This window comes from Sphaerodactylus townsendi, linkage group LG15 (genome assembly GCF_021028975.2).
Source record: "Sphaerodactylus townsendi isolate TG3544 linkage group LG15, MPM_Stown_v2.3, whole genome shotgun sequence".
Classification (NCBI taxonomy): Eukaryota; Metazoa; Chordata; class Lepidosauria; order Squamata; family Sphaerodactylidae; genus Sphaerodactylus; species Sphaerodactylus townsendi.
Genome location: NC_059439.1, coordinates 10,419,598 through 10,432,305, shown reverse-complemented (window position 1 = coordinate 10,432,305; position 12,708 = coordinate 10,419,598). Strand labels below are relative to the sequence as shown.

At 45.1% G+C, this 12,708-nt stretch overlaps 1 protein-coding gene across 1 annotated transcript; it reads left to right on the top strand.

Annotated features, from left to right (window-relative positions):
• The first annotated feature begins 1,372 nt into the window (after positions 1-1,372).
• On the top strand, positions 1,373-12,668 carry PSMC5 (proteasome 26S subunit, ATPase 5). The gene is made up of 12 exons (XM_048518051.1): positions 1,373-1,476; positions 5,019-5,090; positions 6,642-6,711; positions 7,221-7,318; positions 8,786-8,842; positions 8,981-9,211; positions 9,969-10,095; positions 10,883-11,073; positions 11,361-11,459; positions 11,548-11,658; positions 11,846-11,932; positions 12,510-12,668. Exons 1-12 carry the CDS (start codon positions 1,453-1,455, stop codon positions 12,561-12,563), a joined length of 1,221 nt encoding a protein of 406 aa, XP_048374008.1. The 5' UTR covers positions 1,373-1,452; the 3' UTR covers positions 12,564-12,668.
• The last annotated feature ends 40 nt before the right edge of the window (positions 12,669-12,708 follow it).

Genomic DNA, 12,708 nt, shown 5'->3' with positions numbered 1-12,708 from the left:
TCCTTCAGCCACAACTATGCACCGATTGGAAATAGCTGAATAGATTGCACTTTATACATTTAAAATAAAAGGAGTAGATTCGTTTCTTTCCTTTCTTTTTTTAAAGACTAATATATATATATTTCCACAGCCTTAGTGCTATACTTTCCGTCCTCTTAGAGCTGGAGAAGAGAAAGGGACTAGAAGGTCCCAAAACGTCCTATTGTTAACTGCCCTGCTTACGTGTTGTAAATTGAGGACTGTCGCTTCTTTTATTAACTTAAATTTTATAGTACTAAATAGATTTATTATATCATATGTGAATTCATTTTAGCCAATGGATGAAGTGTGTGTTGCCAGTAGATAAAAGGCACAGCCATAGAGATGGAAAAAAAATGTGTATAGTGCAATTTAAAAAATGCAGGAGAAGTGGACTGGAAAGCCCAGATGAATCCAAGTTGAGCAATAACAGGTGATAAATGAAGCTCATTCAACTAATCTAATAATGTGACAGAAACAATCATGACTAAGCCATTAGCAGTAAGTTTCCAGAAAAATACTAGTTCAGCAGTTTCACACTGAAGTCTCCTTTTGAATTTTTTTTTGGGGGGGGGGTTATCAGCATAACAAAACTTTACTTTTAATATTATTAATTTTCACAATATATTTGACAGAATAAAATTAGCAAGGCTACTACAGAATAGATAAGAACTAAACAGAGAAGACATCTACTCAACACACAAGGATTATTTAATCATTACTTCTGAATTTCTGTTGCCGAAGAAGGGTGAATTTCAGATCTATTTACAGGACCTGATGGATTTACAGTGTAACTCTAAGGCCCCTTCTGTACATGCAGAATAATGCACTTTCAATCCACTTTCAGTGCACTTTGCAGATGGATTTTACTGTGCGGAATAGCAAAATCCACTTGCAAACAATTTTGAAAGTGGATTGAAAGTGCATTATTCTGCATGTGAGGAAAGGGCCTAAGCAAAGTCACACCTTTTGACTTGGACTTATAAGGGTTTAATTCAGCAGAGTGTCGTACTATAAAACATTTAGGTTTCTGAATTTCTGTTAACACAGATTTTGGTTCACCTATCCTTTGTGGCTTGTTTAATAAGGCTATTTAAATGCTTTCTTCCTACTTTAAGAGGCGTATACAACATTGCCTTCAGATTAAATACAGACAGAAACGTAGCAATAGAATTTTTAAAAATGATTTGAATTAGCAAAAGTTATGCCTGATAAAGGAGTCTAAAGATAGCAATCAAGAAGTATATAGAAGTTCATTGAAATTGTAACCCCCTCCCTTTTCTAAAATGTCTCTATGATTGTTTCACAATAGACTTCTTGCTTAAGAAGTAAAGGTGGCCATATTGGTTAAGGGCAAGAAGGAGGAACGGGAAACGCCTGCAGTTTCCGGCTTTCGTGTGCGCGTGCGCACCGGCTACACCGGTGAGGAGCAAGATGGCGACCGAAGGGCTGGAACAGGTAGGAAACTGGCTCGTATTGCTGACTCACTGCGGAACCCCCCAGTAAAGATGGGGAGCAAAGGGGAGAGGCAGTTATGGGGATGGGAGAGGGGAATGGGAGGGGTGACATTTAAACCTGTTTCTTTTTAATTTGGAGCAAAAGGAAAGTTCGTGGTCTGATTAGGGGTTTAATTGGAGAATCTGCCTTGAAGAGATTTTTTTTGGATTGATACCCGCTTTTCTGTAAGGAGACTCAAAGTGGCTTTTAAAACCCCTTTCTTTCCTCTCCCCACAACAGACACCTTATGAGGAAGATGGGGTTGAGAGAGTCTGTGATTGGCTGAAGGTCACCCACCAGGCTTCATGTGGAGGAGTGGGAAAACAAAAACAGTTCACTAGATTAGAGTCTGCTGCTCATGTTGTGGAGTGGAAAATCAAACCCAGTTCTCCAGATTAGAGTGCACACCACACTGGCTCCGGGCTTGATGGAGAAGGACCCAGGTTCAGTCTCCAGCAACTCCAGTTAAAAGTGCCCAGTATTTATTTATATGTATTTTTGTCTTGCCTTTTCCCCAAAAGTCTCAGGGCATATTACAACATAAAACTCATAAATCATAAAATCAGATACAGCTAAAACATTTAAACACATAAACAATAAATCGGTCAAAGATTATAAAATTACAAAAAAAAAACCATTCAGACAAAGTCCAGGGAAAATAGGTGTATTTTACCAATCTTCTGAAAGCACATAAAGAAGATGCTTGGAACACCTCAGTGGGGAGACTGTTCCACAGTCTCAGTCTGGATATAGCGAGATATATATAAATAAAAATAAATAAAGTGAAAGAATTCAACTTGAGACTCTGGAGAGCCATTGCCAATCAGAGTAGACTAATCTTGATAGAACTGTGGCTTGTCTCCGTGTAAGGCTACAGAATAAAAAGCATTTTAGTGCTATAAACATGAGATATAAATAGGCAAACAAATCTACTAGTTAAAGACAATTACATCTCAAACAATATTTTTAACTCATTTACACTGTCTTGATGTTGTAAGTTGCCATAAGACCTGTTGAGTGAGTGGCAATTCAAAAATCTAATAAATAAAATAAAGTTAGTAAGTAGAACCAACAATATAGTATTATACCTACATCAGTAAATAAATTTATAAGCTTCAGAATGGGAGACCGCACATTTTAACGTAAGCGTTTTCATCAGTGGTCAGCTGAGTATGAATATCTTTGTAATACTGAATCAAGACTTCCACTGAGATTTAGCGATGCCAGCCAACAAGTGGCACCTGGGTATCCCATGGAATTACAGCTGATATCCAGACTACGAAGATCAGTTCCCCTAGAGAGAATAGATCATTGGATTGGATCATAGAATCATTGGATTGGAATCAAATTCAACCTCCTGCCATGAAGGAAGACACAATCAAAGCACTCCTGACAGGTGGCTATCCAGCCTCTGTTAAAAAACCTCCAAAGAAGGAGACTCCACCACACTTCGAGGCAGACTATTCCTCTGTCTAACAGCCCTAACTTATTGGATTTATTATGCTGCCTTTATCCTTTTGGGCTCAGGGCAGCTCACACCACATTAACAGCAATATAAAACATAAAAAACAATATAGAACATTAAAATATCAACAAAAGTATTGAATAAACTTGTAAATACATATTACAACCAACAAGAGGTTGGAGGGTGGACTGTAGGGCACTATACTCCACTGTAGGGCACTGTGCTCCCGTCCTCCCCAGGCTCCATCCCCAAATCTCCAGGAGTTTCCTAACTTGGATGTGGTAACACCATCCCCCACTGTCTGGCAATTCTACTAAAGAAATTTTTTTTTGCTGTCGTGTCACAGTGACTTACCATATATTCTCGTGTATAAGCTGACTTTTTCAGCACATTTTTAATGTTGAAAAAGCCCCCTCAGCTTATACTCGAGTATATACGGTAATTCCAAGATGGCGGCCGGAGCTGGGGCTGCTGTGGGGATCCGGTAAGTATGTTGCTACTTTTTTTCTAACTCACCAGAGAGCCGTAAAAACAAGCTGTAAGGTCTGCCTGCATAGCATTACAACTAGGTTAAAAGAAATGGAGGCATTTCTCTCCTAAGAGTTATTGGTGTGTTGCATTCTAGATTAATACAATTCTTCATACAGTAGTTTACTGCCAAATACTGATGTTCCTGAAGACAAAGACTTTCTTTGGAGCAAAGTTTAGGCTGGCAGGGCTATGAATCCCAGAATTATTCTACAATTGAAGGAAAGCAGTGGTTCATTTGTGTTCCTAGAGTGCTGGAAAGCTGCTCATCCCTAATGCAAACTCTGTTAAGTAACTCTATCTTAGCTTGCTCCCAAATCTTCTGTTTTTAGCTGCTACTGAGTCAAGTTCGAAGGCTTATACTTGAGTCAATAAGTTTCCCAATTTTTTGTGATAAAATTAGGTGCCTCAGCTTATATTTGGGTCAGCTTATACTTGAGTATATACGGTAATACAACTCTGTAGGGTTTTCAAGGCAAGAGACATTCAGAGGTGGTTTTCCAATGCCTGCCTCCACATCACCACCATGGTGTTCTTTGGACGTCATCCATCCAAATAGGTTAACCCTGCTTAGCTTCTGAGATCAGGCTCGCTTGGGGCTGTCCAGGTCAGGGCTCTAAAATCTATATCTGATGTTCATGAATAATTTGCAAGGATATTTCAACCCTTGCGCAGGGCAAATTACCAGTAACTAATTCAGACCATGCCCAGCTTGTGTTCTATCAGAAACCTGTTTGTCGTGACCTAGAAGTACAAATGACTTTATAATTGAAAACATATGGGCAAAACATTACGTCTGATGAGTATACCAGAATTTTTTTTAAAAATTGGCCATCATGTGTAGCACATCAAGTCAGTGTACTAAAATCAAGTTCTCCCCAACATCACCCCAAAAATATGGACCACTATCTCAGAATAAGGGGAAATGCCATGTAGGAGCCTGTAGGCTCAGAGTGGATAACTGACCCAATGACCCCCAGCAAGCTTCCATGGCGGAGTGGGAATTTGGACATGGGTCGCCCAGATCCTAGTTTGACATGCTAGCCACTACACAACACTGCTGGTCACCAGTGAGATCAGAGATGGAGGAAGAGTAATTCGTTCCATTTCAAGCAGTCTTCTTGACAGGGGGCTTGGTCTCTCTTCCCAAGTTGGTCTCTCTTCCCATGGCTCAAGAAAGATGGGGCGCTCTAACCATAGGGGACAGTTCTAGACAGTTTGTCACAGAAGCCACAAAGTCTAAGCATTTATGGTGGGGGACCTTACCATATGGAGGGTTATGCTGCATTAACAGTGCCGTCCTACCCAGAGTTATTGGACTTCATCTGGAGTCGCTCTGGCAGTTGTTGCACTGTAAGTCTTGACGATTCGACAAGATCGCTTGGGTTAAAAAACAAACACATGACTCACACAGTGGGAGAAAACTGAAAAAGAACATTTCAGTCTCACCAGGTTTGAGCTGACCACGTTTTTCTTTGTCTCTCCTTCCTTCTCTGAATCTTCTGAACAGATGGAGCTGGACGAGGGCAAGGGTGGGACTGGGTTGCGCCAGTATTACCTGTCCAAGATTGAGGAGCTACAGGTAAAATGGTCCTACTGTTTTGGAGTGGGGATGGGTAGGGAGGGATTGCTGTGATCTCGTTTTTCCCCTGCAGGCCTGACCGTGTAATTGTCATTCTCTCCTGGGAAACAGTTGAATGGATTCAAAATGGCTAATCTTGAGATTAAAAAAAACAACCTGTAGGGTCTGCACAAGCAAGCTCTAGCTTGGTAGCTTTTGTCGTTCTTCAGTTGCTTGCTGTTAGGCCTACAGTGCCCCAGACATGTTCTTGATGGTTGTGGGTCTGACACCTATTCAGAGAGGCTGTTTTCGAAACTTGTCCACCAGACTTAAGAATGTGTTCACCCTAAAAAACAAAGAAAACGGAGGCGGGGAGGTCATTATGATTAGTTATTAACAGGCCATGTTGATCTTTTTGTGGCTGGGAGCTTCCACACTATCTCTGGCAGGGGCCGTTAAGATCTCCTTCCTGCCTCTAGTCATGTGACAACTGGGTTATTTTTGGCGGGGGGGGGGGAACAGTCTGTCTAGAGCAGTGATGGTGAACCTTTTCGAGACCGAGTGCCCAAATTGCAACCCAAAACCCACTTATTTATCGCAAAGTGCCAATATGGCAATTTAACCTGAATATTGAGGTTTTAGTCCTGCGTACACCCGCCACTTTGTCCTGCAGTGCTCCAGTGCCTCCATCCCACTCACTCAGGGCCAGCCTACTCTAGCCTCCAGCAAGTCCCATGTGTACCGCTCTGCACCTCTCTATCATCTCTACCTCCTCTGCACCCCCTCGGGAATCAGCCACCCAGAGCACAGGCACCAGGCCTGCCAGCCGAGTCCTTCCTGCTCGCTGCAGGGTGTTGTGCCCAGCGGCCCTGGCCAGCCTAGATGTGTGTGTGTGTGTGTGTGGGGGGGTGATTTTCCACCCACCCCCACATGATGAACTCTGTGCGTGTGTGCCCACAGAGAAGGCTCTGAGTGCCACCTGTGGCACTCGTGCCATACGTTCGCCATCACTGGTCTAGAGCTACCCATTTTCTGACGGGGCTGCAGCCCAGCTGGCCTTTCCCTTCCTTATGATGCTGTTCCTGGAAGGGAATGGGTGCAGCTTTCCATTCACCATTAGATAGCCCTGCAGTTTGGGAATGAGGCATAATTTACAGTATAAACATTACAGAACAGTATAAACTTACAAACCTTCCACCATACAGTCTTGGCTGCAATGATAGGGAATTAGAGTAATGCTGTACTTCTTTGAAAGAAGTACAGTATTACTCTAATTCCCTATCATTGCAGTCAAGACTATTATTAAGGGAATTGTTTGATTCATACATGTTTTCTGTACTTTTTGTATGGTGGAAGGTTTTGTATGTTTATACTGTTCTAGATTATTGAGGTACCCTTATCACTTTTTCACTTCACTAAGTAAATGATGTAGCTCAACACAGGAGTGTTGTTGTATGTGTGTCGATGATAGTCGCAGTAGGACTGGCGGTGGTTTCATCATCAATGGTTATCTAGTTCACTAGTCCTAATCATTATAGATGAGGCATGATTTCTCTGCTTTCCTCTTCCCAGCTGATAGTCAACGAGAAAAGCCAGAACCTTAGGAGGCTGCAAGCCCAGCGGAACGAACTGAATGCCAAAGGTAAGCTGCAAGGCGGCAGCCTGTGTGGATGGCTAGCAGGAAACAAAGTTGGGGAGTGGTTCAGTGTGCATAAATTCCCCATGAGCTGGGCAAGTGTTTGAGGTGTGACTGTGGAAGGGAAGAGTATATGAGATGAACCCTCCTGGCTTGGGCCAGTGGTCTATCTAATCCATCATCCTGTTTCATACTGTGGCCAACCAGTTGCTCCTGAGGGCCACTGAACATATTGTGGAGGAAGCCAAGGCTGTGCCTCCTCGCACTTGCATTCAGAGGTTTACTGCCTTGATTATGGAGGTTCTCTTAACTCATAATGGTTAGTAGCCACTAATGGACTGTTCCTCCGTTAATCTTTCTAATTCCCTTTTAAAGCTGTTTGCACTTGTGCTTATGAATACCTCAACAAGCTGCAAATTGCACAGTTGAGTGAAGAAGCAAGCACATGTCCTGGCTGGTGAGTCTGCGGAATTCCTATCTGAGGTTGACAGTCTTGTCTTTTCCCACTTGCCCAGTTCGTCTGCTGCGTGAAGAGCTACAACTTCTACAGGAACAGGGTTCCTATGTGGGTGAGGTAGTAAGGGCTATGGACAAGAAGAAAGTGCTTGTTAAGGTAAGGTCTTCCTCCAGGTTTTGTAATTTTTGTGCCACCCAATCACACAGAGTTTCTGTTGCTATCAGTAGGTGCTATCAGTAGGAGCTAGCGTGATGTGGTTAAGAGCAGGTGCCAAGGATGTAGGTAAGGGGGGGGGGTTTCCCAGGTTCAAACCCCCCCCCCACATTGCATGCCTGAAGCTCTGTCCCCCATTATTTTTTTAGTGTTTTTTCAATTTTTGGCTTACAGGGGGCTAGCAGCACCAAAATTTCTGAAGTTTGTTGGGAGGTTCTCCTGATGATACCACCCAGGTTTGGTTCAGGGGGTCCAAAGTTATGGACTCCTAAGGGGGGTGCCCCCATCCCCCACTGTTTCCAATGGGAGCTAATAGAAGATGGGGATTACACTTTGATGGTCCATAACTTTGGACCCCCTGAACCAAACTTCACCAAACATGGGTGTTATCATCAGGAGAGTCTCCTAAAGATACCCTGATAGTTTGGTGCCGTTAGCTTAACAATTGCACCCCTGACAGCAGGCACCACCCAAAATTCCCCAGATTCTTCTTTTAAATCCACCCCCTTTGAAATGGATTTAAAGGGAGAATCTGAGGTCCCCAGTTTAAACATTGAAAGTGATGCTGTTTGAGGGTGGGAGATAATCCACCCCAAAATAGCATCACTTTCAATATTGTTTTAACTGGGGACCCCAGATTCTCCCTTTAAAGTGGATTTAAAAGGAAAATCTGGGCTCTCTAGTTTAAACACCATTGAAAGTGATGCTGTTTGGGGGTGGATTCCAGCATCACAGTGGCCACCCGGGTGGGGAAGGGGGGCGCAAAACTCAGATTTTGAACCGGGATCCATTTTCCCTAGCTACACCTCTGCCATCCCTGGGCTTGGAGAGCTGCTTTTATAAGCACTGAGACCAGGGGTGGGGCTTTGGGAGGCGTAGCCACGCCCCCAGGAGCCGGTGGTGGTGTGGCCCCGCCCCATAAAAATCTATACCTACATCACTGGCAGGTGCACTCTAATCTGGAGAACCGGGTTTGATTCCCCACTCTGCCACTTGAGCTGTGGAGGCTTATCTGGTGAACTAGTTTAGCTTGTGCACTCCAACACATTCCAGCTGGGTGACCTTGGGTTAATCACAGTTCTTCCAAGCTCTCTCAGCGTCACCTACCTCACAGGGTGTTTGTTGTGAGGGGGGGGAGGGAAAGGAATCTGTAAGCCCCTTTGAGCCTTCTTACAGGAGAGAATGGGGGGATATAAATCCAACTCTTCTTCTTTTGTTAAGAAATGGTGCTTTCAGGGTGTTTTAAAATATAAGCTAGGAGTATTATATGTAAGTTTGGAGGCAGAAGTGATGAAGGGATGTATGTAATGGTGAGGTGCACTTCCCAATGATTTCTAGCACTTATTGCATTTGCTTTGAGGATGTGATCATTCTGTTCTCATTCTGGTCTCTGGCCTTCCTCCATTCCAGGTCCACCCAGAAGGCAAGTTTGTGGTCGACGTGGATAAGAACATAGATATCAATGATGTGAGTATTACAGGCAGTTCTGGCCTTCTTGAGCTGGGAGGGTGTTGTGCACTTTCGTAGACCCACTGGTCCTACATATGGGTATTTCCTTGGTGCCTAGGGGTGATTTATCATTTGCTTTCTTTCCTCACTGTCCAGGTGACCCCCAATTGCCGCGTGGCTCTGAGGAATGACAGCTACACTCTTCATAAGATCCTGCCAAACAAGGTGGACCCCCTGGTTTCGCTAATGATGGTAGAGAAGGTGCCCGACTCTACCTATGAGATGATTGGCGGCCTCGACAAGCAGATCAAAGAGATCAAGGAAGTGATCGAGCTGCCTGTCAAACATCCAGAGCTTTTTGAGGCCCTGGGGATTGCTCAGCCCAAGGCAAGTGTGAATGAGTTTGAGGGGGGGGGGGGATTCAAAACACTGGCTCCTTCTTACCTTCCACAATCAATCAAACCAAAAATCGGTGTAACAGAGAAAAATCGTGATCAGCAACAGGGAACCTGTCATGCCCTCACTACGGGCAAACACAGCACTCCCAATGTAAAGGTGCAAAGTGAACATATTCATTTAGAACATTAGAATTAAAATTTTGTTATCAGTATATTACAAAGGTGCCATGAAATTAATCCCCTGCTAAATTGAGCGGAGATGAATTAAAAAGGAGAGGGGAAAAGAGAAGGGAAGGGAAAGAAAAAGAAAAGAAGAGGAGGATTTATATCCCCCCTTTCTCAAAGGGGCTTACAATCTCCTTTCCCCCCCACCCTCACCCCCCTCAAAAAACACCCTGTGAGGTAGGTGGGGCTGAGAGAGCTCCAAGGTCACTCAGTTGGCACGTGTTGGAGTGCATGGGCTAATCTAGTTCCCCAGATAAGCCTCCACAGCTCGAGTGGCAGAGCAGGGAATCAAACCTGGTTCTCCAGATTAGAGTGCACCTGCTCTTAACCACTATGCCACTGCTGCTCTTTCAGGGAAATGAGGGAAGAAGGGAAAGGGCAGCCAGTTATGACGGAATACTGTTACAATTGTCAGCCTGGTGAAGCAGCTTCATCTTATAGGTCCTGCAGAAATGTGATAAGACTTCCCTGAAGTCTTCCTCGCTGCCTCTCATTAACCTTGGGCTGCTGTTTTTTTGCAGGGTGTGCTGCTCTACGGACCCCCTGGGACCGGGAAGACTTTATTGGCTCGAGCTGTGGCACATCACACCGACTGCACCTTCATCCGCGTCTCCGGCTCCGAGCTTGTGCAGAAGTTTATTGGGGAGGGTGAGTGGGGAAGGGGGCAGGAGAGAAGACCTCTCAAAAAGCTAACTGCTCCCCTAACCCTTCACAGGCTGTCTTGAAGAAGAAGAAGAGTTTGGATTTATAACCCCCATTTCTCTCTGTAGGAGACTCAAAGGGGCTTACAAACTCCTTTCCCTTCCCCCCTCACAACAAACACCCTGTGAGGTAGGTGGGGCTGAGAGAGCTCAGAAGAACTGTGACTAGCCCAAGGTCACTCAGCTGACATGTGTGGGAGTGCACAGGCTAATCTGAATTCCCCAGATAAGCCTCCACAGCTCAGGCAGAAGAGCGGGGAATCAAACCCCGCTTTCTCCAGATTAGAATGCACCTGCTCTTAATCACTATGCCACAGCTACTCCTGTGTTTAAGATTGCCCCACTCTGGTTTGGGAAATTTGGGAGCGGAGCTTGGGGAGAGCAGGGAGCTTGCCATTTTCTTCCTGGGAAATGGATCTCTCCAACCTTCATGTCAGTTATAATTTCAGGAAGAACGGAGATCGGCCACCAACCATCTTTTAACTGTAAATTGAAGTTTGGGGCCAGCTAGCAGAATTTGAACTAGAGCAGGGGTAGGGAACCTGCGGCTCTCCAGATGTTCAGGAACTACAATTCCCATCAGCCTCTGTCAGCATGTTAATTGTGGCCATGCTGGTGAGAAACTGATAAGACCTTCAGATTATCTGAGAGAAACATGATTCTGAACCTGTCAGGCTGGATGGAATGGGAGGGAAAAGCGCCTTCCGTTTCAGTCATTGCTGTTTCACTGGCAGGTGCCCGAATGGTGCGAGAGCTCTTTGTCATGGCCCGGGAGCATGCTCCTTCCATCATTTTCATGGACGAAATTGATTCCATTGGCTCTTCTCGCTTGGAGGGCGGCTCAGGCGGGGACAGCGAGGTGCAGCGTACTATGCTGGAGCTGCTGAACCAGTTGGACGGTTTTGAAGCTACCAAGAACATCAAGGTATACTGAGAAGAGCAGAAGTTTTGCAAAGTAACCTAGTTTGCATAATTTTGTAGGGGATGCAGATTTTAACTCTTCTTGGCATTCTGGATTTTGTTGCAAGGAGCAGGGGAAGAGGATACGCCTGTATCTTTTTGTGAAATTGGGGTCCTGGCCATTATCAGCACCAGGGAAAAAGGGGAGAGGATGGTGCCAGGAGAGAGAAAAAGATGACCAGTGGATGGTGTGGGGGGAAGGGAGAATAACCATCTCTAGTAGCATCGAGTAAAACAGTCTGTCCTGTGCAGGTGATCATGGCCACTAACCGGATAGACATCCTGGATTCCGCTCTGCTTCGCCCTGGCCGCATTGACAGAAAAATTGAGTTCCCTCCCCCAAACGAAGAGGTGATGGGAGAGCTGGTGGGAGGCAGTGGTCCCTTCCTGTTGTATTCTTGGCATCTGTGCATCATGCCCCACTCTTCCCCTCCCATAGGCCCGCCTGGACATCTTGAAGATTCACTCTCGCAAGATGAACCTGACCCGGGGGATCAATTTGCGGAAGATAGCAGAGCTGATGCCCGGGGCTTCTGGTGCCGAGGTCAAGGTGAGAAGGCTAGAGGGATCCCAGTAGGGGCAGTACAGCTCTTCTCATGACTACCTTTCTGGTCACGGCCAACCAGAAATCCTGGGAGCGGTGCTTTCTGTGATTCAGACTTTAGCAGCAGAGGGCTGCGTGGTCTTTGGGTGGCTGTAGGATGCCTCAAGTGGGTTTCTTACAAAATGTGTTGCAGGGCGTGTGCACGGAAGCCGGGATGTACGCCCTGAGGGAAAGGAGGGTACACGTTACGCAAGAAGACTTTGAGATGGCAGTAGCAAAGGTACAGTCGGCATGTGGGCATGTGAGGGGATACCTGTTCCTGGTCGGGAAGGGAGGAGGAAAAACTAATGTAATCTAGAAACTAGAGGAAGTCACTGCTTCTAATGGGAAATCTGGCATAGACCCAGCCACAAGCATATGTAAGAAGTGGGGTATGCTTACTGCTGCTATAGGTAGTTCTTTGAACCAGTATGGCAAGAACAGCTACCTATAATAAAGAACCTGGTTCGAGTCCCCACTCTGCTATATGAAGCCTGCTGAGTGAGCTTGGGCCAGTCACAGTTCTCTCAGAGCTCTCATTTCACATGGAGGCAGACAACAGTAAATCGTCTCTGAACATCTCTTGCCTTGAAAACCCTGCAGGGCTGCCGTAAGTCAGTTATGATTAGACGGCAAAAACGGCACAGGGCAGCTTTCAGTCTTCTGTGAAACTTGTCTTAAAGTTTCAGTGGATCAAGTGGCAGAGGCCAGCTTTCAGAGCTACAAAGCAGCACATGATATTCAAGTAGCTCAATATTCAAGCAGGCATTTTCCCTCCCTTTCTTCTGTTTCAGTGACAGTATTTTCTTCTTCTACAGGTGATGCAAAAGGACAGTGAGAAGAATATGTCCATTAAGAAACTCTGGAAGTAAAAGTTCATCTGTGTTCTTAGACTGAGGGCAAGTTTTCTCTGTTAATTCTGTTAGTTCCTCATCCCAATTTCCTTTTTCCGATAATAAAATTGAGTGTTAACACTTCTGAGGGTTTCAGAAAATGAAGGGGAGCGAACAGGAACAT

Excerpts from the sequence above, each read along its gene's own strand:
- PSMC5 (XM_048518051.1), top strand. The coding sequence starts at position 1,453 with ATGGCGACCGAAGGGCTGGAACAG. Across the intron at positions 6,712-7,220 it reads GAACGAACTGAATGCCAAAG|TTCGTCTGCTGCGTGAAGAG; the intron begins GTAAGCTGCAAG and ends CCACTTGCCCAG. Across the intron at positions 8,843-8,980 it reads AGAACATAGATATCAATGAT|GTGACCCCCAATTGCCGCGT; the intron begins GTGAGTATTACA and ends CTCACTGTCCAG.